This window comes from Myiozetetes cayanensis, unplaced genomic scaffold, assembly GCF_022539395.1.
Source record: "Myiozetetes cayanensis isolate MyiCay16 unplaced genomic scaffold, myiCay2020 scf29, whole genome shotgun sequence".
NCBI lineage: Eukaryota > Metazoa > Chordata > Aves > Passeriformes > Tyrannidae > Myiozetetes > Myiozetetes cayanensis.
The window spans coordinates 519304-544258 of record NW_026087510.1 but is presented as its reverse complement, the minus strand read 5'-3'; the positions used below and the strand labels follow the sequence as shown (position 1 = coordinate 544258).

The window sequence follows — 24955 nt, the reverse complement described above, 5'->3', positions numbered from 1 at the left end:
GCAAATGAAAAAAAGCAAAGGGAAAAAGAGAGGAAAGAGGGCAAAGGGATAAAGGATTTGCTGGTGGTTTTTGTTTTGTTGTTGGTGGGTTTTTTTTGTTTTGTTTTGTTTTGTAGTTTTGGGTTTTTTTTTTTTTGTTTGTTTCATGGTTTTTTTTTTTGTTTTGGTTTTGGTTTTGTTTTTTAAAGAGTGAATATTTTGAAACAAAATGTAAAAGTAAATCCTTCCCTGTCAGGGTGGGGAGGCCCTGGCACAGGTTGCCCAGAGGAGCTGTGGATGCCCCTTCCCTGGAAATGTTCAAGACCAGGTTGGACAGGACTTGGAACAACCTGGTCTAGTGGAAGGTGTCCCTGCCCATGGCAGGGAGTTGGAACGAGCTGGTCTTTCATTTCCCTTCCAACCCAAATCAGTCTGGGATTCTATGAACTCCTATGCAATAAAAAAAAAAAAAAAAGGGGGTGTTGGGAAGAAAATAATCCTTAGCCCTCCTTCAGTCATTGGGTTGCCCAGCAGTGATGAGGATATATTATATTTTTCCTGTCTTTAAATTAAAGCCAAATGCAGACTTCTCATTTCTTCCTTTTGTCCTTCCATTGCACCTCCTCCTGTGGCCCTGTGCCAGTAGCCACTCCTGATAAATGGGTGATTTTAACCAAGCTCTGACCAGTGCATTCACAACCAGAATGGTGTGATTTCCCATTGAAACCAAAAATTTTAAAACCCCAACTTAAATCACTTGGGTGTTATCTTAAGGCTGCAAATTGCTTGTTTGCTCCTCCATCTGGAGCTGTTAATTCAGAACAATTAACACACCCTTTAAAACCCAGACAACTCGTGTGGAGGCGGTCCTGGGGAAAAGGGCCTGTTTGGGATGGAGCACCTCAGACTTGGCAAAATTGGATGAATAACTCCAGTTTGTCTTTCCTTTGAGATCCTGTCAGGTGTTGTGGGGAATGACATGGATACTGGGGAGTTTAGCCCCCAGAACTCCTGTTGAATGCTTAAGTTGAGTGATGCTTGAAGCAAGAGCCAGCTGGGTCTCTAGATCCATGTAGAAATAAAGTGCTGACATTTGTTGTTGGGATGAACTGAGAGAGTGCTGTCACCACCCTGCCCCTCCTTCAGATATTTCTCCTTGATGAAGAAATAGTGAATCCTAGAGTGAATCCTAAATAACACCTAGATTTTTTTGACGAGCCCCTTTGCAATGTCATGAAATGCCTTCCTGGCAGCATCCTTTAAGACTTTTTGCAGCATCATTTTGGACACCTGCCATCTATTTTCTTAGGTTCCCTTTTTAGTTTTGATGCAAGTGAAGAACAAAAGCCTAAATCCAGAAATAAACCCCAAAATACACCAGTTCAGTCTGCTTAAGATACTGAGGTGAGCTCAACCTGCTTAAAATATCCCTGGGCCAAGGAGCAAGGAGGACATAAGGCACTGTTAGACTTCTGTGGGATGTTGTGCAAAAATGCAGTTGTTGCATTTTTGCAGCCCAGTGGTGGCTTGTGGGATGGTCCATCCTTATTTCCATCCTTGCCTACATGTATCCATATATCCTTTCACCCATGTGTGCACCTGTTCATCTGAGCACCCTTGCATCCATATGATCAGATGCACGGGATGATCCCATGCATCCATACATGTCTGCATTTATGCGTCTCTAAATATATGCATCCTTGCATCTGTGCATCCTCACATCTGTGCATCCTTGCATCCATCCATCCATCATTTCTGACCATAATTGTACACAAATTTTATAAATAGCACCCAAGAATTTGTTTTAAACATGGAAAAAACCTCCACAAATCCAAATGTGAACCTTTACAGGAATTGGCATGGCTCAGCACGTAGCAGCTTTTTGCATCCCCTACAAATGATGGGAAAATGTGCTTTTCCACTTAAAAGTTGGCACTGGGATTTTGGGTTTGGGGACCCCTGTAGCATAAGCCCCTCAAAACCTGTGTCTGCCTGAGCTGTGAAAGCCAAGCAGGTCGTCTTTAAGAGCTTTTTCTGCAAAGCCTTTCCTGTTATTCCCCCATCCCAGGATGGATGTAGGCAGCATTGGCAAATCTGAATAACTAATCAGAGTCCTCATTAACCCCCCGCCGAGATGCTCAAACATTCACTTTGCTGTTTGTGAAGCAGAAAAAAAAAAAAAAAGGAAGGAAAAAGGGGAAAAAAACCCCGCACAAGCCACCCTGCATTAAAATTGATGTGTTATTAATCCCACTGTTCCAGACCTCATGGGTACTGAATTTTCCTGCGTCTCGCCCGGGGCCGAACAGTGTGGTGCTGCTTCTGCGGGGCACTTTGCCTTTCCATTATTTATCAGCACGGCGTAGCTTTTGTTCCCTGCTTCCAGATGTGTTCACATGTGCACATCCTGGCTGGGGGTGTCCAGTACTTCTCTATAAATCCCTTTGGATAATGTGAGTCGCCTGGGGCGGGGCTCCACCGTTGGACTTGTCTCTCCCAGCCATGCTTTGCCTCAAAGCAGCTTTGCCTTTGCAGAAATGCAGAAATATTGCACGTGTACGGGCATGTCTCCAATCTTTCACTCTCTCTGAGGAGCAGTGGGGTTTGTGCATCACCAATTTTAACTCCTGGGAGTTGGGAGGATGAAAACACCATACTCCTCCTGAAGCATCCCCAACACCTGGCCCCAGCCCTTCCCCAGAAGTTGGAGGTGCTACAGAAATTGCACTGTGGGGGGAAAAAACTCAATACACCAAAGGTTTTTAACACAGTAGTCCTCATCAGAGGTGGCAGCAGGTGTTGCCTAAGTATTTGGAGAGTTGTGATCATCTCTTGGAGCTCCTTAAAGGGTTAACAGAAATTTGAGCTTTGATTTCTGCATTTAAACTATTTTTCTCACATACAGGGTTTTTTCAGTTGTTCCCACAGGTGTGGAGTTTGGGGCCCGTACAGCTTGTGTGGGGTATAAAAATAATTCAGCAAAACCCAATGTTTTGGGGGGTTTTCACTGCTTGTGGTTTCCACTTAAGTTAGAGGAGCTGGCATTAAATTTATTAAAAGATGATGGTCACAATTAAACAGCATTGACATAGTGGGGTTGGAAGCATCTTGGTCTGCTCACATTGGAAGAAGCAAAGTGACATGCTGGGAAAAGCCGCCTGGCTTCAAAATCCTACACTTGTTTTGCTAAATGACAGCTTTACCATCATTCCCTTGCATTTCATTAAATCTGTATTAACAGGTCTGCCCTTGGCTTTTTGCAAACGGGGAACAGGCTGAGGTCCCAGGATACTGGGCTCCCATCCCTGCTGTTGGATGCTATTGAGGTCAAGTAGATCAGGATTTAGGGCATTTGGGGGGGGCTGATGACTTGCCAGAAATGGTGTCTCATTTAGGATCCCCAGGCAGCTGCTGAATACAACCACGAGTGCCCGGGACACCGCGTGTCTCGCTGGCTTGCATTGCCTGCGGTGGAGCATCTTGGAGGAGGCATCTCCTCCATTCCCTTTTGCAACAGGAGGACTTCAAAGGCCTCTGCTAAACTTCAAAGGCTGCCTTTTGAAGTTGCTGAAAGTGTGTGCCAGCTCAAAAAGACTTCTCTCCCTCTGCAAGGATGTTCGGGGAGATGTCCCTGGTGGGGTTGGCCCTTGGTGGTGTTGGTGATGGGGGCAAAAATGGCATCGTTTGTGCAGAAATTGCACAATATTTTGGCCTAAATACATGCAACATCCAAGACCTCAGCCCTGGTCACTGATGAAAATCAGTCTAGTAGAGCTGTTTTAACACTGACAGAGCCTTATTTGTCTGCTATTTTTCCTCCAGTCCTCATGTTTCGTTCAGACAGCAAGCCCAGATGACAGAAGTCTTTCCTGTGGGATGGAAAAAAGCCTTTACAGGGATGAAGGATTGCTGCAAAACATGAGCTTTTTTATCACGATGTCAGGACAAATCCAGTGAAAACCAAGTCCCGGGTTCTCAATAGGTATTTGGTGTCAGCCTATGCATACTCCTTCAGGGCATGAACCTTGATTCTTTACCATAAATAACCTTAATATTTCACCTGCTGTTTGGGTGGAAGAGTTTTGGACTCAGGCCCTTCTGAGCATTGAGTGTAACCCAGATGAGGTCGCTAAATCTCTTGGCGGGACCTACAGTGGCTGGAGAAATCAAGAGGCACCTTGACCTTTTTTCCCTTTCACTGAGTTTTCTGTGTTTGGGGGTTTCTGCTCTCTTTTGCCCTGAAATCACACAGTTGTTTCCATATCTCTCCTTGGGCAATGACCCTGTTGATGTCCAGGTTTCCAGGAATGGCACTCCTATGCAAGGTGCGTCTCTTGGACCCGTGTTCCCATCTTAGTGGATGGACATGGGCTGTGAGGGTACAAAAACCCCCCAAAAGGGGTTTGGGATGGAATTAAAACTGGGGTAAACAGTTCTCATGGATCTCCCACCTCGTCTCACCACACAAGATATAGCTCTCTGCTGGTAACGTATCAGAGATGCATCCCTGAGGTGTATCCTGGGGATCCAGAGAGCTCTCTGGAGGTGCTGTGCATGTTGGTAGTGAGTTGAAGGAGCATCTGAGGAGCTCTCTAGAGGTGGCGTGTAACCAGAGGTGGATGTATCAGACACACATTCAAATCAGCAGTTCAGCGCAAGAGGTACATACCTATATATATTAGACATATATCAAAAGTCTGAGAAGCTCTGTAATGGGTTATATATTTCAGAGTAGGTATATCAGATGCATATTGAAGATCTGAGGAGCTCTCTGGAGGGGATGTGTGCCATGCCAGATGTATCAGATGCATAATGGAGATTTGAAGAGCTCTAGCCAGCTGACATATATCAGAGATGTGTCTGTCAGAGGAGGAGGTGAGGAGCTGTACTGGCAAGGAGCTGTCTCGAGATGGTTTGTATCAGGGTAGATATATCAGCTGTAGTCTGAAGATCAGAGGAACTTGGCAGAGATTATGTGTATCAAGGGACATATATCAGACATATATTGGAGATCTGAGGAGCTCTCTACCAGGTGATGTATATCAGGGAGATCTCAGGTGATGTTTATCACCTGACATAGAGGTAATATCTGCAGGTGATGTACGTTGAGGGACATTTATTAGATGGGTATTGGAGATCTGAGGGTCTTGCTAGGGGTGATGTATATTGAGAGAGCCGGTGAATTTTCTCTCTTACTGCTTTTTTTGTGCCGTCAGACACAAACCACCCCTGTGTCAGTGGCTATGCTGATCCTTGCTCAGTCCATCTTTGTTATTCCACTGAAACTGCTGACATTGGTCTAGAAATCCCCACCTCATAAAGACCAGATTCTTGGTAGTTGCAACATCATCTCTAACATCTCTGTGGACTTTTCCTTATTAAATAGTGGATGGGAGCTCCCCCATTTTTAAGTTAATGGCTCTCCCCCAGTTCACTCTGTCTGAGCCTAAGTATAAAACCACTTTTACACTCAAGCAAAGGTTTTAATTTAACAGGGAAATGGCAACAGCCAGTGTGAAATGGGGGCAAGGCCAACAGCAATGTTGTTTCATTGCTTTTTTCCTTTTTTTCTCCTTCTCAGACCCGGGTTGTAGCAGTAACGCTCAGTGAGATCTTGCACAGAGGAGTCACCATCCCCCAGGAGTGGAAAAGGACGGGCCAGGACTGTGCCGACCTCCATCCGTTGTGGGTAGACCATCAGTGAGCACACCGTCGTTTCCTGGACACGTCTCAGTTCGACCTCTAAAAATCTCATTTAGTTTTTGTCCTTTCTTGGAGATGTTCAAACCCACTGGGGCAAAACCCTGTTCTAGCTTAGACATCAGTCCTGCCTTCATATTCCCACATAAGTTTTCTTTGATTCCTCATGTTTTCCCCCTCATCCTTCAACAAAAATGCTTTAGGAGTGGGCTTGCTTTAGGAGGGCTTTGCTGCCACTGCCAAAAACCCTCTCCTAGTACAGACCTTCATCCGCTGCTTAATATTTTGCCCTCTTGTTTAATCATTTTTTCACAATATTCAAATATTTCATCCTTTGCTTTCCCAGGTTGTGATTCCTACCCAGAAAATCTAGTTTTCAGGGAGGTGGGAGGACAATTCCAGGGCAGTGGCTACCCGAGCACCCCACAAACAGTAAGGCTTCTTCTCTTTATATTAATTAAGCAATTATACATATTAATTGTGGATGAATTATATATACTAATTGAGTGGGTTGTGTTGAGTCATGACCTCATGTGGCTTTATTTGAGGGAATTTCTGTTGTTTTCTGGTACACTTAAATTGTATCAACCCTTCCCTAAGTGCAGTGAGGAGGGAATTACACTTTTGTACTATTTTTTTAAAGAAATCAGTCTGTGCAGGGAGTCTTGATGTAAAGCTCAAGTGTCAATAGCATGTTGTGAAGAGCCCTACAAGCCATAGCCAGCCTGGAGGAAAACACAGATATATTTTTGTGAAAATACTCTGAAATATGGGCTGCTATTACTGCAAAATTTTGGCACAGCCAACAGTAGAATGCGGAGGAATGGTCACCAGCTAAAAATAACTGAAATGCAGAGCTTAAAATAAGATATATATGAAACCAAGAGTCTCACAGTCCTTTGGTCAACCCCGATCACTAAAATTAGTGACATATGCCACTCTGCCAAAACTGGAGGTGCCCGGCAGGTGACAAAGAAAATAAACCCCAGTTGGCTGCAAATTTCCTCCTATAGGAGCAAAGAGAAATCTTCGGTCACTGAAAACGGAGGTACCACCTTCAATTCCTGCAAATACCCTGCAAAATTGCCTGGTTTCTGCTTAAACTGGTGATATTTAGGATGGGGGTTCCTCAGGGGAAAGCCCAAAGCCTTCAGTCAGTCCATGGTGCAGCAGAGCATCTTTTCTTTGAGTATTTTCTTTTGAGTCTTGTCTTCTTTGAAAGCCCATTTTAAGAAAAAGTAGCCAATAAGGGCAGGATTATTTTCCCCAGGCTGCCCTTTTAGCCCTGATTCTTGCCACTGACCTTCCCTTGGCCAAAAACCCCTACCTGAGGAAGGAAGAGAAGAATTTTTCCTTAGTCTGATTTCACCCCCCATTCTGATTCTAAGGTTGGTTTCACTTTGAAATTACTTTTCTGGTGAGTTTGTGGGGGTTGGGGTCACCACAGCGACCACTTTTTTTGGGGGATCCTCCCTGCCTTGATGCCTTCTTGCCAATCTGTATTTCAATGAGAGCTGCTTGCATGGAAGGACTTCATACCCTGCCCTTTATTTTGGGCATGTTGGATTGTTCTCTTTGATGGAAGCTGAGCCTTTGGAGAACATGAGCATGTGACTGTGGAGGACACAAATGTAACCTGGCCTGGAAGTATCTCCAGCAAGAAGACCAAACCGAAAACAGCTCAGCAAATTGTGCCAACAAGGTCTAGGCACCTCCCACTGAAGGTACAGAAAGATGTGATGGTGGATGCTCACTTAATTACCTTCTGGAGCACAAGGCTGGCATTGCTCTAAGTGGTTAATGATAGAAATCACCTATCCTGATGACTTCTTCTGAGAAACAGCTTGGTTCCCCTTGGATTTCTCCACCTTGTGTGTTGGTCGACCCCGTTTCCAGGCACAAAACTATCTCAGCTTTCCTCCTCCTGAAGCCCACGTGACCAGGGAGATGCACCTCAGAGGCCAGGCCATATCTTTTGTCACTGTGTTGTGAAGAAACTTGGCACGTCTGTCTTACATCATGAACACTTTTCAGGCCTTTTTTGACCTCAATTTCCTGACTGTGTTGAGTTCAGACCAGGCTGACGTTTACTCCAGTTCTGAGTAAATGGAGAAGACAGTGTTATTAAGCATCATTAAAGGAGTTTGAAACCCCTTGTAACTCCCTAGCTGGCTGGAGCTTGTATAAATCACCATGTCACATCTCAAACTTCTCTTTTGTCATCAAGGCTAGAAATATGGCAAAAAAATTGCTTTCAAATGGGCAAATGAAAGATGTTTCAATTGAGGCGATTAATCCAGGGTCTCCCATAGTCTTGTCTTAGTCCCTTAGTGTCTTGGCTTGGGGACAACTATCTACAGATACCAGAAAACCTGGCACACCTCTATAAAACCTATATTTTTTGTCTTCTGGTTGGTGGAGCCATTTCTGTTAGGGAATTTTACATTTTAAAAGGAAATTCAAGGAGGAAGGAGACCGGGAGGAGACAGAGAACTTAAAGAAAGGGATGTGAAGCGGAAACTCAGCGAGTCAGGAGCTCTGATTTATCTGCCATATGGGAAAGAGGAAAACAGCCGGCTCCAGAGGGATTTCTTTCCCTCTCCCAAAGTGAAAATTTCCAAGCATGATAGCAGGATATAGCAAGAAATGAGGCAGATTTAAGGGAGGAGTGGATTTTATTAGGTGTGCTCTGGCATTGCTGGTTTTGAGGCTTTCCCATGGGGTGGGGAAATCTTTGCACACTCCCACCTGTGTTTCTGCAGTTGGGTTGGCTCTGCTGCTTTTAGCCCAGTTCCTGCAAGTCCATCAAAAAGCAGGTTCCTATCTGTGTTTACCTGCTGCTACTCATGCAGGTGTTGGGAGATTTGCATTGAAGCCCCTCAGCTTTGATTTTCAAAATAAACACCCCAGAAGGGCATCAATATTAAAGCTGCATTTAAAACCATTACAAATGGCAGTACTGATCACGGGGTGTTTGCGGGCTGCAGCAAGTTACAGAAGGTCCTTGCATGGTTTGTTGTGTCATCTTTGCTAGAATTGAGGATGCATGTCTATGTTGAGGTTGTGGGTGGGTCCTCCACTGCTGTTGGTCTGATTGGCACTTGAGCTGGTGGAGAAATTGGCTGTTGTGGTTTAGGAATGGTATTCCCCAATTTAGTGCTTTCCCTCCCCACAGCAATAGTCTGGAACCTCATGCTGCTCACTCGCTTCTCCTCCCTCCCTTTCCACCCTTGGGCAGCTGGAGGGGAGAACTGGAGGCACAAAAGACAAAGATCACAGGCTGGGATAAGAACAGTTTACTGGAAACAGTGATGAGATAAGAAAATGAACAGTAGCAGCAACAATATTAGTCACAAAAGTGTACAAAAGAGAGTGTGGAGCTTGAATCCACTGCAGCCATGCCACCCACACTGCTCCCTCTGGTCAGGACCCCACAGCTCCATCCTCCTTCCCATGGCAGAACCAGGGTGGGATTTAGATTTGGTGCTTGCCTGATGGAAATGGGGGTGCTCAGTTATTCCTTACTCATGGAATTAGTGGGTTGTGGTGAAAAACAAAGAGCACAAACCAAGGTTGAAAGCATAGGGCAAGATTTGGGACATAAATTATTCCCAGGTAATTGTTCACAGAGAAGAGCTGTTGGAAAATTCACCTGCTCATTTTTTACAAGCAAAATTCTCTGTTTGACTTCTTCAAGGCAAACAGAGAATTTTTTTTGGATAATTTGTGTCCAGCAAGAGGAAGTTTCTGCATTTTTGGGGTTCTTCAGCTACGCTTCACTTCAAAGCTTTTTGATTTGCCCTATGAAAAAATTCACAATTTGCTCTTTTGGGAACTTTTTTTGGGCCAAGGGCTGGGTTGCACAAAATGCAAGTATTTTCAGGTTACTTTGAAGAAGATTCTTTGATGTTTCCCTGTGCCAGTTTGTTTTGGAAGGTGCTTTAATAGTCTTTCCCTATAAAAATAACACTTTAAAATGTATGTAGGTATCTCAACTCTCCACTTAAAAAAAGAGGGAAGTTGTTTAATGCTGCTGTTCAAGGTACATTAACCTTGTCTACTAAAGCTCTGACTGGCTCTTGCAGGTTTTATTCTTATGTTTATGTTGCAGAGATATCCCTGGAGCCTTTTAGGGATGGGTATCTTTAGAGAGGAGAGAACTATTTAGCAGTAATTGTTGTTCTTATCAGAAATTCACTGTAGCAGCTCCCTCCTTTCTATGGAGCTGGAGTTGGGAGGAGGATTGGGAAATATTAAATGTATAAGTGCAAAGAGCAAATAAATACCTGCAAATATGAAATAAATAAATAAATTTAAAAAATTAAATACCTAGGTGAAAATGTTAAGTAAATAAATGCTCCCTTCCTCTGTGCCCAGGGGCCATCCAGGGTCATTCCAAACTGGTGCTCGGCAAGAGTTTTTTTGTGTCAGACAATGGTCAAGAATGGGTTCTGTCTATGAAAAATTGGATTCTTCCCCAGTTTTAACCATTTAATAGTAGATTATTTTTATCTTAACCACTAGTTAATAGTGGTTTATTTTTAATGAGCTCAGGGTGGTATAAGGGACTTCCTCAAACAGCTTGTGAAAACCATGTTCATCTTTCAGGGTATTTTGGTAAAAACAAGCAAAAAGGGTGAAGATTGGTGGATAGAAATAAGATGTTCAAGAGCGAGAGGGTAGCTCTTAATTTACTTTATGGCCAATCAAGAGTTGGCATCACCCGTTGAGAGTGAACCTGTCCTGGCTGCTCTGAGCAAGATGTATCATCCTCTAGAGGACCCTCCCTACTCTGCTGTATTTCTTCATTTTAACTCAGCTGAATGCATAAATCATAAACTTCAGCCTGCTCAGGCCCTCTGTGAAGATGGTGACATAAAAAACTGTGGAGGGAGTGTGACTGACACGACATCATTGCAAATCCCACAGCAGCCCCTCTTCAAAAATATCCCCTTTGGAAAAGGTAGTCTTCCCTTAATACAGAAAAATGCCTTCCATGGCTGGAAAACCCCATCCTCAAGTATCTCTAATAATATTGAAGCTTCAGGTAGAGAAGAAAAGCCTGAAAAGTTGTTTTTCTGATTTCTCACAGTGAACCCTCTGCTATCAATTGCACGTGTTGCTGCAGGGTAGAAACTGCTGAATGAGCTAGAAAAAATTATCCCCATTTTCCAATTGGCTTGGAAACAAGACTTGTGCTTTGCAAATCGAATATTAACATTTTTCTTTGGAAACGGTGATGAGGAGTCCATAAATGAGATTTTAAAATTTTTTTTGCATTCAGGCCTACTTCTAATATGGTTTTATGGCTGTTTTATTATTCAAGGAGATCGTATTCACCTGGGGGGTGGTGGGTGACTGACAATACTTTGATTTTTAAAATGTTTTAAGGCATCAGTGACCACATGCAAAAAACCCCAGACTTCTAACTTAGTCTTTAATTATTTTTACTCAAAAAAGGATGTAATATATTGTTGGGGAAAAAAAAATCAGCCTATAAATCTGAAACTCTTTTAGGTAGGCACAAGCTCTTGGGGAAATACATTTCCAGCATAATGGCAACATTTCAGTGATAGCTGAAATAATTTTATTTCATAAGGAAATTTAGGATGCTTTGATCTACAAGTCATTGCCAAAATGTAAAGTACTGCCGGGTCCGGAAATGAAAGAGCCTTTATGGGTTTTATTGCTCACCTTTCCGTTCCTCTGTGCAAATGCCCCAAGAATTGGCTGCAATTCCTGCCCTCCTCGATCCCCAGACCCCCAGAATTCCCTCTTCACCCAAGATTTGAGGATTACCATGAGCTGAGCGGGAAGGATTTGGCGGGGGTTTGGTGATACTCTGCTCCTTTCAACATCAGAGTGCCTGTGGTCAGCTAAATTGATTTAAGAGGTGGAAGCGGGGGAAAAAAAAAAGAAAAAAAAGAGGGGATTAATGTAAAAAATAAAAATTATAAAAATAAGAAATTAATGCATAAGGTAGCAGCTTTTGACCCTCCTTTGTGTTGGTTGCTGATAAATCTGACAGCTTTGCACTGTTATCCTGAGATTCCTGGCCAGGGGCTCCCAGGTGAAACACCTGTCTGGCTTTTCCCTCAGGCATCAGTTGCTTCCCTGGATATTTAGGGAGCCCAAGTGCATTTCCCACTCCCCCCCTCCCACCCCCAAGATAAATATACTGCTGTTGGCAACAGCTGTCTCTCACTTTCATCCTATTTTTATTTTTCACGTTTGGCTGCGATTCCTATTCTCCAACCAGAGCAACACCCATAAACCTCAATGAACGGCCTGATTTCAGCAGCTTGGATGTTTTTCAGCAATTAAATTGGGCTCCGGACTGCCACCTTCTGGGAATCTGCTCACCCAAAAACTCACACCCCACCATGAATCGCCTCGTGCTGGTTGTGGGCTCACTCCTGGCAGGAGCAATAGATACCAAGCAGGGCGTTTTTCCCAAAATAGCAATGTCTTTTTTTTTTCTTTTTTTTTAGCTTCCCACCCAGATGGCCAGACTATCACAATGCTAAGTTCTGCTTTTCCCCAGCTGCAGCTATTTCTGGTGGGAAGGTTTTCCCCTTGGTGTTACCCCCCGCCCAGGGATGCAGATATTCACATGCCTGCAGCTGTGAGCGAGTTTTGACATTGGACACCAATGATTTAAGCAGCGAGTTCACTCATAAGCAGATGATTTTACCTCCTGCTATTTTGCTGTTGGGGGAAAAAAGATGAAAAGCAACATTTTAATCCCATAAATGCAGGATCCTTCTTGCTGCAAAGATCTTTGTCATGCAAGAACCCTGATCTACCTTCATGGTGCACAGGACTTTGGGTGTGATCTCTCAATTTTTGGGTTATCCATATTGTGCAAAGTAAAAAAAAGAATAACCTCATTTATTCATGCAAAATAAATATGAGTGGTTGATACTCATCCCATGCATACAGCACTTGGCTTTCTGTGTGGATATGATGCATCTGTGAACCTGGTGCCTGGTGGTTCTTGTAAGGCTTGAAGCCTCAAGGAGAAGACCAGAATATTGTGACTCTTCCCCCCAAAACACATGGACCTCATGGAGAAGACCAGATTATTGTGAATCTTTCATGAAGATTACGGAATGTGCATCAGTTTTGGCTGAGCTCATCACTGTCCCTGTCCTTCTGCCTTGCACTTTTCCAAACATCATCATTTCACTGACACTTTATTTTTTGGTTATATCCCCTCACAGTATCAGAGGTCTTTGCCCATCTTTTTGCATTTCTTCATGGGATGGCACTGTGGCTCTTCTCCAGATGAGAAGCCAGTGGTGAAGCACTGATGGGCACCATGAAGAGGTGAACCCCTTGAGATGTGTCATCTCTTACCAAAATGAGGCATTGCAGAAAGAAATGTACTTTTGGAGCATCTGGGAAGATTTTGCTGGGTGGTTTTGTGAGTTGACCCAAAAAAGAGCTCAGAGTTGCAGAGGGGACAAGACAGGGTATTTTTTTTAAGGATTTAAGCAAAATTATTGACTTTTCTGCTAAAGCAACCACACAGCTGCAGTGAAATAATGGGAGAGGAGGTATTTTGGGGCCAAGAGTTGCTTTTGGGTCACATCTGCCACCAGGCTTATCCTTGGGGACTTCTCCCAGGCCAGTGTTCCTCTACAAATTTGTCCCTTCCCGGTGCCCCTCTTTTTTTCCCCATCTCCTTTGGACATGAAGATACAAATAAAATAGCCTGTTTTCCCCCAAGATAACTCCACATTCTTAGAAAGCAGCAACTCCCAGAGAGGTTGATGGCAGCATGAGGATTACCTCCTTGGTTTATGGGATCGAAATCCAGGTTTACTTCCTGGTTCAGATCAGGCAAGAGTTTCCACATTTCTGTGCGTTCAAATCTCCCTGGGGTTTGTCACCTCAACACAGGAGTCAACTGGGCTGGACAGCACAACACGGGAATCAACTCCACATCAGGTACTCAATGTCCCTTCTGGAGTGAGCAGGCAGTGGTGGCGAGACACGTAATCTTGGGGGGATTCAGTGTCTAATTTCAGAAAATGGCAAGTTTTGCGTTTATGGTTCGTCTTCCTACTTCCAGAAAGCAGGAATAACTGCAAAGGGGATGGAAATCCCTATTTGAGCACTGTAGTTAGGCATGAAGGGTGGAAAGAAGATACCCTGGGTGAACCAGGGCTCACAGGGGGGAAATATAATGAGATTCACCAGTGGCAGCCATCATCTCCTCCTTTGCCTGACTACTGTCCAGCGGAGATCTCCCTGCCAGTGACCTGGTCATCAGGTGACCGGGGGTTTCTCCCAGGGACCGTGTGGTGGAGCGCTGTGCTGGGGTGCTCGTGCGAGGAACGTCACCTCTCCTTGCTGTCTTTTTTTCCCACCTTTATATGATTTTTTTTGTGTGTGTGGGGGTTGGAAGATCCCTCTTAAGGCAGCAGCTCCTCTCCTGCCCGCAGGTTCTCGATGTGAGTCCCACCCAGGATGCACCATGTCTCCCCAGCACCGGCTTTGACTATGATGGCCACCCAGACAGTGCCTCCTTCTCCCTATCAAGACACCCCACAGGTGAGTGTCCTCCAGCACCCACGGGCTCCTACAGACCCCTGGGGACCCCCAGCTCCTGCACTAATTACCCTGCCTTCCTAAATAATGGCCATTACAAAATATTTCACCCTAGAACGTTCATGTCAGAGACTGGCAAAATTAAACCCCCTCTTAACACAGTCTCAGAGATTGATGGGTTTTGGGTCAAACTGTGTTTTTTCCCCTTTCAGTCTTATTTTGGGGTCATTGGGTCTTCTTAGAAAGCTGACATGGTGGCATGTTTGCAACCAACAGGTTTATCATCTCGAGAGACTAAATGTTTGACTAAACCAGGATGGGTTTAGCTATAGAAATGGCCCTTTGATTTATTTCAATGGCATTTTTTAATAACTTGTGGCAGGGGAGAAAAAAGATTTCACTTCCAATGGTGCTCTAAGGGGTCGAATAACTTTTACAAGCATCATTTGTGGAGTTATTATAAGAAGAGGAGTTTGTCCAAGAGAAACTCTACTGGAGCACCCCAGTGGGCTGGACTTGGGAGGTCGAGTTTGGATTTTGGAGATGATCCTGTGCCTTGCAGCCCATCCTAGGATTCTTTAGGGGCAAATTTATGTCATATTTCTGCTTTCCCAGTTATAGTGACCTAACAGGGATGACCCACTGAGCACTGAGCCAGCTCTGTTTTCAAAGTAGCTTTTTTTTTCTTGTTGTTCATACAGAAGATTTTGAGTTTCTTCCCATTTGCTGCTTCTTCCAGTTGCAAAAGCAGAAAAATCTCCCCTCCCAGGAAAATAAACAAAACAACAACAACAACACCCTCCCCCCCGCTTCCCCAAACCTCGAGCTTGTTCTCTGCAAGCTAAAATAAATAAATCGACTTTTACAATCCCCCCTGAAGCCACCCGGGTCTCCTTCCTGCTCGTTTCCTTCGGTGGGAAAAGGTCACTTCTCACAAACGACACCTCGGTGGGGTTTTTATGGCTCCTCCAACTTCTGTGTCATCATTTACTCGCTTCGCTGCTTTGCTCCAAGGAGGGCTTTTTTTTTTTTTTCCCATTTTTTTTTTTTCCCTTTCTCGCTTACACAGCGGGAGCTGCGGCGCCGTTTTAGTCCTAATGGGCAATTTAAGGGATTTTTAAAATAGCCAACATTTTCCAGAGCATCCTACAGTGATATCCCCGTCCACCTTCTCCCTCCCTACCCCTCAGCTGCCCTGTTTTAATACATTGAATTTCGGGGACCCTCAGGAGCATCGTTGACCAAATCCTTCTTTTTTTTAAGTGGCTTTGGAGGAAAAGCTGCGGCCGAGAGTTGATTCCCTTGACTCATCTGTGGCTGCTGTGAACTTGTCACCTAAAAAATTTGGGATTTCTAGGAGTTGGAAAAGCAAATTACACGAGTTTCTTCTCCCTCGACTGATGATAAATAAAAAAAATTATCAATTATTACAGCTACGATGAGCTCCTCATCAAGGGAAACAGTGAGAGGAGTGCTAAAAAATGGGATTTGGGGAGCTTTGCATTCATATTTTACAGCAGAAACTGTAAAAAGCTGTTACCCTCACTGTCAGAAATGTGCAGAAATGGAGTAGAAATTAGGGGAAAAGCGGCCTTTTGGAGGAAAAAAATGTGGTTTATTAACCACCTGAATCTATTAAATAAAGGGGTGTAACATGGAACATCTTTTATAGACCACAGACACGCTCCTTGAGCACTCTACCTATTGAAAAGTAAGGAGTCTGCATAAAAATCCGTGTGTTTTCCATAATAAATTAAAACTAAAAAGCTAAAGAAGGGTCTTCAGCCATTAACAAAGGTAACAAAAAGCGGTTGTTTTAAAAATAGGTATTTTCATCACTGAAAGTGATGAAAGAAGCTTTGCCCTATCAAAGAAATGCTTATTAGGTGGTTACAACAGGGACAAAAAGGGTGGCGGAGAGGAACTTACTTATTTTTTTTAAGTATTAAAAAAATATATTTAAGAAAAAAGGTTTCATAAATTTCAGCACAGAAAGGGGTAATAAGCATCTTCTCCCCCTCCCCTCCACAAAGGTGGCTAGGGACAAAAATGACAAGCAAACAAATAAATAAATATATGTATTTAAAAAAAATAAATAAAAATTGGATGGAGAAGTTGATTTTTCATAATTTTCAGCCCAGAAAGTGATAAAAGCAGCTTTGCTTTCGACCCCCCAAGTGCTTTTTAGGTGGTCATAACTGCGACAAAAACAGAAAATTGTGAACATCGTTCTACTTTTTTGAATCATAAAAATAGTTTTGAAAAAGCCCCGGGGTAAAAACGGGGGGGGAAGGAAGATGAAGATTTTTCCAGTACGAGCCACAAAACCCCTGCAGTTGCTGGTGTCCTCAGCAGGTTTTTGGGCTCAGAACTGCTGTTTCCAGCATGTGTGACGGCGATGGAGGGATTTCCCAGCGAAATGCTAAGAAATAGGGTAAATATTGCTGATTTAGGGGACTTGCTCCCTGAACTTGATGTCTTTGGACATGCTCTTCACAAAAAAAAGAGCCTAAAGAAGAGGGATTACGGCATTTAAACCTGCAGGAAGTCCTCCCAGAACTAACTCTGGCAGAGGATTTCTTTCCAAGAGAAGCAAAACCCCAGAAATACTATACCTGAACCCCCAAAATGTAATCCCCAACCTCAGAAATGTGATATTCAAACCCAAAAATATCGTTCCCAGCTTGAGCAGCACCTCAAAAATACCAGCTTTACCCAGGAGCCTTGCAAAAACACAGGGATTTTAAAAATGTGTTTCTTTACTACTTATTTCCTATTTTCTAAATCTCATTTTAATTTTTTTCTGATTTTTTCCTAATCTTTAAAAAATTTTTACCTTTTTACATGTTCTACATTTTAAACATATTTTAATGAACATTTTTAATGTAATTTTAGAAGTTCTGTAGTGTTTTAACATCTTTTATTGTGCTTTCTACATTTTAAAACATTTGAGGTTTTTATGTATTTGTAAATGTATTGTTTGCATTTCCCCATATTCTAAATACATTTTTATCATAATTTTTAAACATGTTTTCATTTTTATATCTTTGAATGGATTTTTTACATTTTAAAACTTTATTTCTACCAACGTGTTTATAAACGTATTTTGAACACATTTTTACATTTTTATATATTTTTACATATTTTTAACATATTTTAACATTTAAACATATTTTAATGTATTTTTAACAGTTTACATAATCATTTTGATTATATATGTTATTTTTTATCTTTCTTTTACTCTTTTTTCTACATTTTTAACCATGTATTTTGTACTGTTTTTTTTCTCTTTTTTTATTTACCTTTTTCCCTCGCTGCAACTCTTTTTGGACATTTTCCAGGGGAAAAAACCACCCCAAAACCTGCATTTTTTTCAATGCCTACAACTTTTTTACCCAAATATCTCCCCTTATTTCCCCATTTTCCCACTGCCTGGAACCTGCTGCCTTTTCCCTCCTTTCCCATCCCCAACTGCTCCCCCTAAAGCCATTTTTGGCTCAATTTTTGCCTTCCTCCCTATCCACCTGCAAATCCCTCCATCCCAGCATCATCTCACCTCTTTTTCCATGGACTTGGAATTATTTTTGATTTTTCCTTATTTCTTTATTCTTTTCTTTAGTCCAAGGTGAGGTAATGGCTTTGAGGTAAAAACCCCAGAGGAGGTTTTTTTTTAGGGTAAGAGCTCAATTAGTTGCAGACTCGGCTGGAAATATTCAACTTGGCAAGGTTTTGGGGCAGGATGCAAAAAGGGGTTTGGAATCCTGGTAAATGAGTGTGATGGGGGGAGAAAAAAAAAGGGAAAAGATTGGAGGAAAAGCCATGTTTTTTCCCCCACGGAACTGTAATTTTCAAAAGAGATCATAGGGAAAAAAAAGGGCGAAAAGAGGAGGAGGTTGGGAAGATATTCAGTGGCTGGAGCATCCCAAAATCTGCTGGCATTTTGTTTTTAGGTGGAAAATGAGGCGGTGGGGGGAAGGAAAATCCAAACTGCTGGGATTGGAAGGTGAAGCGAAGCCCAAATTTCACTCATTTCTTTAGCACCAGGGAAGGGAAGAAGGCCAGAAATCAAAACAGGTGCTCAGTTGGGAGAGTTGGAAATTAAATAGTGCAGGGAGAATTTGCAGGTGCTGGAGTCAAACTTTGGAGTTATGAACAATAAAGGGGGTTGGGAAAAAAAAGAAAAGTGAGAAAAAAAGAGACAGCAAAAGGTCAGGCAGGAGATATTAAAGGTAAATATTTTAAAAGCAAAAGGTGTCGTGGTTTTGGTCCAGCTTAGGTTTACAAAGCTTTATATATATAAGTAATAATGAATTACACAATGATTTATGCATATGAGCATTTTGATATATTAATGATCACAAATAAATCTAGAGGCATATATAAATAATACCTATAGGCACATTTCTATATAAATAAACACAGAAATAAATATGTTAGTGTATCAGACAAATAATATGTATTATTTATATGGAAATCTACACAGAAATGAAGAAACATTATACAAATATAGATAATATATAATTACATATAAACAGAGAAATAAGTACATATAAGTCTATCAGATAGTAAATAAATGATAAATCTAATATCGAGCAAGAGCCAGAGCTTCCGTTTGCTCCCCATCTCCAGGGAGGATTGAACTTTTACTGGAGAAAATAAGCAAATACTTATTTTTTACAAATTTTGACAGCAAACCAGGTAAAACAACCACTTTGCATTTGTTTTCTGCTGAGTTTTTTGGTTAAAACCACTGGATTTGGGGCACTGCTGATGTATTTGAATCCCTGTTGCTTCATATTCCCCCTGGATATTTTTTTTAATGGGATCTCGTGACTTTAATGTGAAGCTTGGGCCTGTCTGAAGCCTGGCAGCAGATCATTCAGGGTTTTTTTAATGATATTGTTAGTTTTCAGGGAAAATTTCCCCCAAGTAGGTGTTATTCTGTACCAGAGGATAGCAGTTTTGGGGTGACACTGGAAGCACGTGTGGGGATTTGCAGGAGCTCTCACATCTTAAAGACCCAAAATAATTGCAGATTTTAAAATAAGCACAAGGTTTGTTGTCAGGATGATTACATGGCAGATTCCTGTGATGTCAGCAAGCCTGGGCAGCGTCGGGGCTAAAAATGGGTGATTTGGGTGCAGGTACCAAAAAAAAAAAAAGGTTGATTTTTTTTTGGCTGTCTTCTCGCAGCGCCAAGATGACTCATTGCTGGGCTTGGTGAGTTGGAAGCAGTTTGCCTAATTTTGGGATAAAGTGGAAAATGAATGTGTCTAGACAGTAATACCTGCTTTGAAAAAAGTCCTGGCAAGCTGCAGCACTGCAGCTGATTTAATCTGGGACTTGTGGGAAGCATCCCTACCGAAATTACCCCGCGCAGGAAGGATGGCGGCAGTTTTTCCCTGTGTTTTGCCCAAGTGAAAAGTGAGAAAAAAAAATGTGGTAAAAACCCTAAACCTGCTCTTTCCAGGCTAGGATGAAATGCAAATCTATCCATATTTTACCTTCCCCACCACCGTCCTGCTCAGAACCCCATCGTGGTGCTGCCTTCCTCCCGAGTTTCCAAAATTCCACTTGGGGAGAGTTGCAAAACTCAGCAGAAAAGTGCAACAAACGCTATCTTTGCTTCATTTTCTTCTCTTTTTGTTTTTATTCCCTCCCCTTCCCAGATGACAGCCACAGCCCAGCAGCCCACCAAGGCACAGCCTGTGCACCTCGCCACGCCAGCGGCGGCTGCCAACACACCGGTGCCAGCCACGGGCGGCGACCCCCAGGCGCAGCTGGAGGCCGACAAGAGGGCTGTCTACAGGTGATGCAAGCTAATTGCAGCGTGCATTCATTAATTAATGCACTAATTAATGCAGTCTGATTAATGGCTCGCCGTTGTAACGCATGGTTGTTGCACCGATTCAGCGATGCATTAATTAATGTGTGGGTCGCTGCATCGATCCTTTGATGCATTCGTTGTTATCATGCTGTATTAATCCGTTCTTCTAATGCATTAATTAGCACACAGAAAGGGGGGAATTAGCAATGAGCTCCTTTTTAGCAATAATAACTATTGATCATAAGTCGTGGTGATGGAGCTCCTTCACATACTTCGTTTTGCAGCATCTACCCACCACCTCCAAAATATTCACCCACAAAAAACCCCGTCTGATTTGGGATTGAATAAGTAGTAAAGTCACATATTAACCTGAAATGTGCAGTTTGTACATCCATACAGGATGGGCAAGGGGTGGATGACTCCTTCAATCCCCTTTTCATGTCATTTTGGAGATAATAATATATAATATTGTAATATATGCAGTAATGTTATCATTTAATTGCTGCAAGTAATATTCTAATTATGTAAATAGTGTAATTATATAAGTAATATATAATTATGTAAGCGACATGTGATTATTTACAGTATTAGAACATACAGTCATGGTGCAACCGTAACAATATTTTAATATAATTAGGATTAAGGTTTAAGGTTAAGGATTAACCCCCCTGTCAATGGCAAGGACTGTGATGGGTTGTGAACAAAAAAACTGCAGCTTGAAGAAATAAAAATATTTGTTCTCCAAGTATTCAAATATTACGAGGCTGAAAGGTCTGAAAAGGCAGATGAAAGTGTGGAATAAACTCACTCTTTCCCAGGAAAATGCAAAGGATTATTCACCATGGATCTCCCAGTGTTGAAAATCATTTTCTCAAAGCAAAAGAAGCCATTGGAGGACAAAACCACCTTCTCTTTGCCCTTCCTGGAGGAATTTTGCTGAAGCTTTCATGGGATAAGGAAAACAAAAAAAACAAAACACCTTTGGAGTTTTCACAGCCTAAATTTGAGTGTCAAAAACATGCAAAAAAATACCTTGTGGGAGGTATTTCCCACCTAGAAAAGAGGGGGAAAATTTGTTGCCTAGTCCAATGTACGTACTCATTGCCCAAACCTGAATGCTTATTTTTGGCTGCCAGCCAAATGACCCCCCAGATAAATTTTTATCCCTAAAATGAGCCTTTTTTTGATGAGTATTCCCCTATCCAGTGGTTAATATGGATGGTGTGTATGTCATTAGCTATCAAATGCACACAAGGATTTTCTCAGCCCTCCTAGGTCCATTCCCTTCCCACAAAACAGTGGATTTTTGTTACTTTTCAATAATTGCACCAAGGCAGAAAGCATCAGCTGTAAATGTCTGTTGATCAACCTGGATGGAAATTGCTGGCAAAATGTGATGGGAAATATAAAAAACAATGGACAAGTCACCCCACTGGGTTTTATGCTCTAGCAGGAGGTTTATCACCCATTAAAAAAATAGAAAAAAGGGAAAAAAAAAAAGAATCCTCCCCCTCCCTGCTTAGTGTGGGAGCATCTTGGCCAAGAGTGGTCCAGCAGCGTCACTTCTCAGGAGCAGTTTTCTCTCAGCTAAAATGTTTTCTTGACTTTATGCAACAGTGGGGCTGGGACTTCCCCATGGATTTTGGACCTGACAAAAATGATGCTTCTGAAGGGAAATGATGCTTAAACCACATGAGCACCGCAAATTGGATTTTTCCAAGTGGCAAATGGCTGGGTTTCTTTGCATTAAGATTTTTTTTTTTTTTTTTCTTTTTTGAGAGGGAAGGGGGTGAAAAAAAAAAAAAAAATTCCCCCTGTGATGTGCCCACAGTGCCACTGGCTCGAGCCTGGCTGAAGGTGGGAAATTAGGCCATTAGAGGAACTCATTCCTCTTTATTAGCCCATGTCGAATCCTTTTTATTAGTGGCTGCAAACAACCTCTCTCCTGCAGGAAAATGTCAGGGCTGGTTCAGCCCTTTCATTTGGAGGATTCCCTGGAAAAAAAAAAAAACGAACACAGGTGGTTTTTTTTTTTCTGCAAGACTATATTCAACAAAAGCAGATTTTTTCATTCCAAAACTCTCCTTGATGCCATAAGGGTGGTTTTCCACCTGTGTAACACCAGCGGTGAGGAAAATCCTTCTGTTTCACCTGTGCATCCTGGATATCCACTGCAAATTTCATAGCAAGGAGGGACTCCAGATCTCAATTTTTATGCCACAACCTCCACCTGCAAACCCCCATAGTGGGCCGTCCTTTCCTCTGCCTGGCGTGGCCACAGAAAGGCTGGAAATGGAGAAAATGGTGGTTGGGATTGGGGTTTCTCCCATACAAAAATGAAAAAACCCTCACAGAAATGCAGCAATTCAGCGTTTAGCTCATGGCAAACCCCCAGATTCCAGCGGTCCTTGCCACTGTGCTCAGAGTGCCCTCAGTGCTCTTCCTTAGCCCATCTCTGGGGGTTTTGCCCCCCTGGTTTCCCCTTATTGTATTTTATTATTTTGTTTAATGTTATTTTATGTTATTTTGTTTAGTCGTTTTGTTCATTATTTTGTTTCATTTACTTTCACTTTTTGATGGATTTGATTGGCTTGGATTCTACTTTGTTTCCCTTTATTTTGTCTTACATTTTTAGTTTAGTTTAGTTCCAACTGAAAAGCGAATCATTCTCCCCTCAGCCATGTGCCTCTGCCTCCTCCTCCTCTCCAGCTCCAAAACATTCCTGGGGGTCCACAGCAGCACTGTCCCCATTATTAATACTGAAGAGCACGGGGTGATACCGGTCTTAATCCCCCCTTGATCGATGCAACCACTTAAAGCAAAGGGGGTACAAATTGCTCAGGGGCTGCAATCCCCTTCCCCCCTCCCCAAACCCCCATGCTTGGGGTAATTCCATGCCTTTGCTCCTAATTGATGGAGTGTCTCTGGAAATGGGAGCAGGCACCTGCTGCGGTGCTACCGGTTCATAAGTCCCAATAATTCAAGCTGCCGCCTGGAATTTGCCTTTCATATCCCCCAGCTAAGCCCTGACGGGGCTGCTGAAATTATGAAATGATTTCCCCCCCCTCACCGTTCTCCTCTCCAGCCTCAGTGAATCTTGCATTAAACCAGGATCAGGACAGATTAAACTATAATATGCTGTGGTATTAACGGCTGCAAATGAAGATTTAGCTGAGGGGTTTAACCCCTTCACCTGACTCTGGCTCAAAAAGGCTGTTGGGAAGGGATTCGTAACCATCTTTCGGGACAACTTTTGGAGATAAAGTGCTGGAGCCGATCCCATTGTGCTGGGATAACTGGAGTGCTGTGATAACTGGAGACCATTTCTGCAGCACCGTTTTGCATTTCTGCCCTGAAGGACTGCGTGAAACTTTTTGATTTTTATTTGCACAACTGGAGCTTGGATTAACGCACAGTCTGTGTCCCCGTACTCTCCACATACTCTGGTGCTGTATGTGTGTTTGCATTTTGTATTGCATTGATTTAGCATCATTACTGGAGAGAATCATGGATTTCAAGAAGAATTACAGGTATTTGTTTTCAAGAGTCCTCTCATGGTAAGAAAGAAATGGGATTTGACCCACCTGTGTGGACTTGACAAAGATGCAGAGACCTCTTGGTGGAGGAGGAACACAAAACAGGGTTGGTCCATAGGATGCTGCAGGCACGTCCATCATCTCCAACAAACAGAGGTGATTTGAGGTAAAATATTACCATCGAAGAGCAGGATGTCTTTCCATCCTTGAAATGCAAAGGCACCAGGACGGCAGATGGCTCCCAGACATCCACCTTTTTGTCTATGGTAAAATATGTAGGAAATGCTGACGTTGGTGCAGCAATGGAAAACACCAAGACATTGGGAGGAGTCATTGCTTGGTGAATTTTGCAATTTTTAAGCTTTTTTTTTTTTCTGTTGTTGGAAAAGGTCTAGAGGTAGCACTTCCAGCATGGCTTGGTAGTGAGGTTTGCACCGCCAGGTTCTTACGAGCTGGGAGGGGAAGGATGGATGGATGGATGGATGGATGGATGGATGGATGGATGGATGGATGATGGGTAAAGATGGACATGTGACCTAAAATAGTGGTCCTTAAGGGGGTTCTCCTTTGTCCTCTGCAGGCACCCACTGTTCCCGCTGCTGACGTTGCTCTTTGAGAAGTGTGAGCAGGCGACGCAGGGCTCTGAGTGCATCACCTCAGCCAGCTTTGACGTCGACATCGAGAACTTTGTCCACCAGCAGGAGCAGGAGCACAAGCCCTTCTTCAGTGATGACCCCGAGCTGGACAACCTGGTAGAGTCAACCGGGGCTTGGTGGATGGTTTTTTGGGGGGAGGCAATAAGGTGGAGGGTGAGGAACAAATGTCTTTGGGCTCTGTAGTGGTGCTTGTCTTGGCAATGTTCTCCGTAGACCTTGTGAGACCTTCTCCAGTACCTTCTCTGAGACCTTTTCCAGAGGATCCCCTGTGAGAACAAACCCCTAGCCCATTTTTGGCTAGTTTGCCCACTCAGACTCCATGGGGTCAGCGAGGTTGCTGGAAACAGCCAAGATCACTGGACGGTTTGTGCCCCAGAACTTGCAGTCTCTGTAGGAATTACTGCTCTGCGTGCAACGTGCAATAGCATCAGCATTCTTCTCTGGCACCACCTTGTTCAAATTGTGATGGCCAGCTCTTGTTCTAGAAGCAGGGCAAAAAAAGAGCTTTTTTCATAAGATATCACTGGTTTGGGACACACTGGACCGGTTTTGGTGTCTTCCCTGTCACAACAACCCCAGTTTCCTACTGTACACATTGCTGCTGGAAGGTGCCTCAGAAGACTCTGCTTGGGGTGGAGTTTTTGTCTTGTGCAGACCTCAGGAAACCTCCCTGAATCCCATTATTTTGTCCAGAAGACACC

At 43.0% G+C, this 24955-nt stretch overlaps 1 protein-coding gene across 5 annotated transcripts in view; it reads left to right on the top strand.

Moving 5' to 3' along the window:
- Nucleotides 1–24955, top strand: part of PKNOX2 (PBX/knotted 1 homeobox 2) — an 81995-nt gene that overhangs the window by 40249 nt on the left and 16791 nt on the right. For 2 of the 5 annotated variants that reach the window (XM_050322848.1, XM_050322847.1), the window contains 5 exons: nt 5561–5664; nt 6026–6111; nt 14130–14238; nt 19905–20044; nt 24179–24350. In XM_050322848.1, coding sequence (XP_050178805.1) covers nt 14155–14238; nt 19905–20044; nt 24179–24350 — 396 coding nt within the window. In that variant the 5' untranslated portion in view covers nt 5561–5664; nt 6026–6111; nt 14130–14154. Of the gene's footprint in view, nt 1–5560; nt 5680–6025; nt 6112–14129; nt 14239–19904; nt 20045–24178; nt 24351–24955 lie in introns of all 5 variants that reach the window. The other 3 variants (XM_050322851.1, XM_050322850.1, XM_050322849.1) reach the window with 2 other exon arrangements.